Source organism: Nicotiana tabacum, chromosome 8, assembly GCF_000715075.1.
Source record: "Nicotiana tabacum cultivar K326 chromosome 8, ASM71507v2, whole genome shotgun sequence".
Classification (NCBI taxonomy): Eukaryota; Viridiplantae; Streptophyta; class Magnoliopsida; order Solanales; family Solanaceae; genus Nicotiana; species Nicotiana tabacum.
In genome coordinates this window covers 181,151,096-181,157,729 of record NC_134087.1, presented here as the reverse complement: position 1 = coordinate 181,157,729, position 6,634 = coordinate 181,151,096, and the positions used below count along the sequence as shown (strand labels likewise).

The following is a 6,634-nucleotide window of genomic DNA, read 5'->3' as shown; positions in this document are numbered from 1 at the left end:
ACTTGAGGTATAACTGCTCGGCCTTCGCAACCTTGAAGTCCCCTTCTACTTTATCTTAGGTGTGTATTTCTTTTTGACAACTTTACTTTTATTCAGACCTTTATCTGTATTATTCTAGTGGCTCTTGCACTTGTGACACCGAATTTGGGGATGTATTAGATATTTAAGTTTTTATGGCTTTCCGCACTTTATTTTAGTAATTGACATCAGTTTAATTTAATTTGTTTAAAAGTAGCTTAAGACTATTCTAACGTTAGCTTGCCTAGCAAGTGCAATATTAGGCGCCATCACGATCCCGAGGGTTGGAATTTCGGGTTGTGACACCAATGCTCCGAGATCTTTGGGAGTTCTACACGTAGTCAAACTCTCGTGTGCTTGCAACACCTGACCAAGGACTCCATGAATCGTGTGACTCATATCTACCGGATATGCATATATTCTTGGGTAACAATCCTTATCGTATCAAGAGTCCTTCCCAGCAATATCTAACTGCAGCAACTTTTATTAGTTACCTAGGCCTCGCATAGCTTCACTGGAAATGAAGAGCTGTTTTGGAACAATCCTCCTTAATTAGTTACCTCATATAGCAAAGGTTTATATCTTATTTATTTTAAATAAATATACTTTTAAAAAATTATATTCCATAGCTACCTTTTGATTTTTATAGCCACATATCTATTTATAGTCATCTCCTACCTTTAAGCCATAAAATAAGCATTGTATTATTTTTCTCTCTCCCATCAAATTCTAATAACCACTAAACACCGAGGAAGATGAAGGGGGGAGGGGGAATATGTTGTGTCTAAAGTATTTTATCAGCAGGAGCAGATCAAGCAAGGTGAAAAAATTGAACAAGAATTGACTGAGGAGTTTGAATGTCTGGTTGCTAAAGTAGATCCACATACCCCAAAGTCTGTGACTTCTGACCCCCTCGTGGCAAGAGACTATTTTCAACTATGATTTCTATGCCTATATCGTGCGACGCCTCTAATTTCTAGTTGTGTGCTAGGGTTTTTCCATTCTTTTCATTTGTTCTAATGAGTTACAGGGATATTCAGTGAAGAGAAAGAGAGAGAGAAAGGCGAAAGAGTTGATGGTTTTTGCTCGACGGCGGATTCGCCGAAAATTAGGGTTTGTTCTTGAACAAAGACGACAGAGTTTGCTGTTAATATATTTCAATGTATTTTCAACGTATCACGCTGTATTTTCATGTATTTCATTATATTCATTGTCTTTTTTTCATTGTAATTCAATGTATCTCGCTGTATTCCATGTATTTCATTGTATTCACTATCTTTTTTTATTGTATTTCAATATATCCCGCTGTATTATATGTATTTTATTGTATTCACTGTCTCGCTATATGTCATGAATGCATTCATATATTTTTTTAATTAATATAATTAATGTATTCAGATGTATTATATAATTTTTCTGAAGACTGCTATGTTTTTGGGGTATTTTTCGGTTGAGAATCTTTTTTATAACTGGAAATACAAAATTCGTGTGTTATAATTGAGTTTGTTGAGTTATATTAGGAGTCTATTATGTTAATTGATTCACTTTCCGTTTAAAAACAGTGTAATTCCATGTTTCATGCCATAAATACAGTCGAATACACTTGAATACAACAACCGGTTAGTTGGACTTCCCTGATTCACGCCTATTTTTATTACTGTATTCACTTAAATACATCTAATACATCTTATAACAACAGAAAACGTATCTACAATCCGTAATATAGCAAATAATATCTATAAATAGTTAATTACCACTAAAAATAGTATTTTATGTAAATTTCTCATTTCTTATTTACCTTTCCGCAAAGACTTCTCTAGGACTGAATCGTCCAGATCAATCCCTTTATTTAATGACTCTATATTTTCGTCCTTAATTTGAAGTTCCTTCAACTACCAAATAAATTATGATACACAGTTAGTTCAATTAGTTAGGTAGATATTAACACGTGTTAGATAATTTGTAACTTACATTAGTAGTTATGCCTAACTCATTCTTTGTACAAATACAGAACTTAATGTAAGTGCTAACAAGTGAATGAATATAGTCAACCGTAGCTTATCTTTTCCTTTCTTTTTTTTTTGGTCCAGAAGAAACTAATTATATTAAGTTAACAATTGCGTAGTACAAGGAGTTAAATTTAAGCCTTCAACAGTAGAGGAGCTATGGGGACGACCTCGTGATGGGTCGTGGCAAAAGGAGGAGAGGGGGTTTGTGCTAGTACTAGCTAAGTCTCTGAAATGCAGGGGCGGAGAAAAAGTGCGGGAAGCGGATTCGGCCAAATCCAATAGCTTTTGTTCAAACCATGTATTTGTCTTAAGATATTCATTGAATATGTATAATTTATTAATTTAAAACACAATAACTTAAAATGATTACAATCCCGAACCCATAAGGATCAAATCCTGACTCCGTCTCTGCTAAAATGTAAAAGAGGTATCATGTTGACGCGTGACATACTCAATAGGTGGTACAACGTGTCTAACAAAAAATGTTCTTAACTTATCTTCCTCCAAAGGCGTTTGTACAAAATTTGGAGGGGTTGCTTATCTTTTCCTTTCTCCACCCTTTTTCTTTCCATTTTGGTCAAGTATTTCGGGTAGAAACTTACGTCAAGCCAATAAATATAATATACATATTTTGTATATACATTTTTTAACACTTAACCATGATTAATTTCAAGAGGTTTTATTTTTCATGCGCTCAATCCACCAACTTCTAGAATTCAATCAGCAATTCTTGAAGTTTTGGCATCATATATTATTCGTCAATTATTGTAAAGGTTTATTATACATCCAAAACCAAAAGTGAGATGCCAACCCCCTCTCACCCCCCTCCCCCCCCACCACCAAAAAAATACAAAATGTAAGGGTCCAAAACATACTATATACATCTGTCCTAAAAAGAATTATATATACTTATATGGTTTGCTACAAGACATAAGCAGATTTCGAACGGATTCTGTAAGTTCAATTGAGCCTATTACTTTTAACTTGATATATGTATACATATTCAAAAAAAATTAAAATATATACATAAAATCACACTCATTCCAACCATACTTATAGATCTTGATTCTTGAATTCACATTTGCTATAAGTTGAGAACAACTAAGGATTCTGCATAACTAGGCCTTTATTTCCAGCTAGCATCAAATACTTGTCCCTTCTTGTAAACTTAGTGCACTCAAAACCCAATGCATCAGCCAATTGTCTCTGTATGTAATTAGCCACCTCATGTGTAGACTTCCCACCTTGCCATGTGATCAGGAGATTACGGGTTTGAGTCGTAGAAATAGTCTTTTGCAGAAATATAGGGTAAGACTGCGTACAATAGACCCTTGTGGTCCGGCCCTTCCCCAAACCTTTCGCATAGCGGGAGCTTGATGCACCAGACTGCTCTTTATTTTTATTTCTAGACTTCACACCAGCGCATGTTAGCTCTTTAGGCACCTTCCCAAGTATCTCAATAGTGCAACTAGGCCTGGGATTCATTAAGAAAAAGATTGGGTCCAAGCACTTGAATCCACTAGCAGTATTTCCATAAAACATTGTCACATTTGTGTTCACAGCCACTGGCACAATCTCATCAGTTAACTCAGCAAACAAGGAACTGAACCTCAATAGATATGGTTCTCTGCATGTGGTTCCTTCTGGACAAACCACTAAATCACCTGCTAAAAAATATTGTTAGAGGAACACAAAATAGTTAATCTGAACCTGAGCCTAATAAAGGAGTCAAATAGCGTTTTCTTTGTCCATATTTTTTGCAAATAAAAAAAAAAGGGCAGCCCGGTGCACTAAGCTCCCGCTATGTGCGCGATCCGGGGAAGGCCCAGACCACAGCATTTTTGCAAGATGCTATTTTCAGGGCTTGAACCCGTGACCTCCTAGACACATGGCAATAACTTTACCAGTTACGCCAAAGTTACAAATACATTTTAAGTATTTTTAATTGTAACTATTGTGACTTAAAATATTTTTATATAGTTTTTAAATATAAAAATTTATATCAAAAAAATTGGAAATTTTATGTGAGTTATACCGAAAACTAATTAGTTTGACCCTTGTACTCTGAAAACATTCATGGAAGGAGCATGATTTTAAACACTTGAAAACGTTTGTTAAATACGATATTTGTGCTCTCTTTGCGAGATTGCTATGAGATTGAGAGTATATAGCTATAGTGAATATGACAAGCATTTGAATTTTTACAAAATTCTAACATCACCTTCACTTAGCAATTTCTGCATGGTCTCTCTATCTTGTTCTCTATCTCTTGTCAATCTCATAGTTTTTATAGGAGAAATAAACTCTGACATCTTGCTCAAGCTGTAAGTCACTGCTGTCAAAGGTTTCCCCAATAATATACTAAGAAAAACAGGGTCCAAAAGTGTCCTGTGATTGCAAACATAGAGTACACCTTTCCCATTTTCTAATCTTGATGGATCTGTGCCATTTAAACTGAGTTTCACACCACTTAAAGTGGCCAAAAATAGGGCCAATTTGTAGGGCAAGAATATACCAATGGAGATTCTAAAAATTGCTAGAAATATTCCAAGAGGAAACCATATGAACATTGAAAGAGTTGCAAGAGGTGTAGGAAGGAAAGCTAGCCTTCCATCATGAAATATTAGAGGCTTTGGATATTTCTCCCTTGGCATTATTGTTGAGCTTGCACCAATTTTCATGTCTTCTTTGTTAACCACATAAGCTTCCTGTTCAAATTCCAGAAGATACATTATTCATTTTTTTCGTAAAAGAGCTTTTACACTGTCGAGTCACCTAAAAGATAAATATGAATACTCGTGCTAACGTGCATAACAAGTGGGATTGATAGTAATTTGAAAATAAAACAAGTAACCTACTATAGCCTAAAACATTTTTACCACCTTTACGTCGGCCGTGGAAGGTGGCCGTGGCATACCTATGTCAATGGCACGGTGTCGGCCATGGTATGCCTATATCAACTGCACGAGTTCGGCCGTGGCATGCCTATGTCAATAGCACGAGGTCGGCCATGGCAGGCCACTATGGCATGCTTATGTCAATGGCACAAAGTTAATTGTGGCTTGTACAGAAATTAGAGCACTGAACATCCATGCTTAAAAAGTGTAGTATTATTACAATGTATTTAATGATACTATCAAATCACCTAAAAGATAATTAGGTAATCATTCAGCATAAGTGAGATTTGTAAGCTAAAAATAAGACAGGTAACGTGTTATAATAAGTTATAATACACTAACCTTGCAAAAGGAGATAAAGAGATGATCATTAAAACTTGAAGTTCCAATGCCAATATCTGGTTTTCTTTCCCCAATGAATTCCTTTAAAGCTCTGTGCTTTATAAGCAACCCTGAATTGGATACCAATCCACTAAAGTAATTCCCAATAGTATGCAACTCAGTCCCAATAACACTATCAACATTTAGATACTCTTTAAGAAATCCTTCAACCATTACTCTAGGCACACTAGTAAATACCATCTTAGCCCCTGCTGAATTTATCACCTCATAAACATGAAGATTAAGATTTTCAAGATAAAATTTGGGCAAAACAGCTCTTCCAACAATATCCATGTTCTTTAATCTTAATCCACAAAATGTAATGAAAATCATAACTTTTAATTGAAGTTCAAAATTTAAAACACATAAAAAAGGACTTGACAAAAGCAAGAAAAAGGCTCTGAAAATGCTCCCACCTTCAAATGCAACTAACATAAAATATGGGAAAAAAGATTGTGATCTAAGCAAAGTGCCATGTATATCACATACTAATGTTTGTGATTTTCTACCATGTAAATTACATGTTGTTATATTGGGGTACAAAGGAAGCTGATGAGATGATTTAAAAGATGGTTTTCTGAAAAGAAAGGCAGAGTTTTTGAATTTCATTGCAGCTTTGTAACATAAATTAGCCAGAAATTTGTATTATAAGAATGATTCTAGCAGTAGTACCCAAAACTATATTTTATACTGGAATTGTCATTGATTATATGCTATAGTGAGTACTAACAAAGGGAAAGTTGACTGCAGTGAGGAGAATTTGAAATGGATAGATGGGGTGGAAAGGATGAAGAGAAATGGACCAGTAGCAGAGTAAATTTATAGGAGTAATATTAAAGGGGAAGCTGATCGCAATTAGTTCTTCTTTGTGTAAAAATTACAATAAAATAAATACACGTGTGATCTATCTATCTGTTAAATTAAAATCACAAATTCACGTGCAAAATGTCGTTCCCTTTTTTTTCTTTAAATACATATTTCATATTGAACAAGATTGTAATTAAATAAGATTCTAGTTATTAAATTTTTCCTTAGTTGAACTAAATAACAAATCCTAAAATATAGGACTTCAAATTCAAATAAAATTTACCTTATATAATTTATTTGTTCATTTAACCATACAACATAATTATATTTCCTCTCAAGTCTCAACCATGAATCATTATTTTATATGCTATATTTAAGTTTGAATTCGCTGGCAGATATCTGTTTGCAGATAGTCAAGTTCAAGTTTTCTTATTAAAAATGAGGTTCAAGTTTGGAGGAACTAATATTTCTATATATTTTCTTTTTTTGCATAATGTAGAGCTTCAAGTATTTTTTTTACTT

The 6,634-nt window shown here is 34.2% G+C and overlaps 1 protein-coding gene across 1 annotated transcript; it reads right to left on the bottom strand.

The window, feature by feature from the left end:
• Positions 1-3,080: 3,080 nt before the first annotated feature.
• LOC107799614 (glycerol-3-phosphate acyltransferase 1-like) lies at positions 3,081-6,088 on the bottom strand. Its single transcript, XM_016622757.2, has 3 exons — positions 5,267-6,088; positions 4,249-4,735; positions 3,081-3,691 (listed from the first exon to the last, which is right to left on the bottom strand). The coding sequence occupies exons 1-3, from the start codon at positions 5,912-5,914 to the stop codon at positions 3,129-3,131; spliced, it is 1,698 nt and encodes a 565-aa protein (XP_016478243.1). The 5' UTR covers positions 5,915-6,088; the 3' UTR covers positions 3,081-3,128.
• Positions 6,089-6,634: the final 546 nt, after the last annotated feature.

Excerpts from the sequence above, each read along its gene's own strand:
- LOC107799614 (XM_016622757.2), bottom strand. The coding sequence starts at position 5,914 with ATGAAATTCAAAAACTCTGCCTTTCTTTTCAGAAAACCATCTTTTAAA. Across the intron at positions 4,736-5,266 it reads TCTTTATCTCCTTTTGCAAG|GAAGCTTATGTGGTTAACAA; the intron begins GTTAGTGTATTA and ends GAATTTGAACAG. Across the intron at positions 3,692-4,248 it reads GCAGAAATTGCTAAGTGAAG|GTGATTTAGTGGTTTGTCCA; the intron begins GTGATGTTAGAA and ends ATTTTTTAGCAG.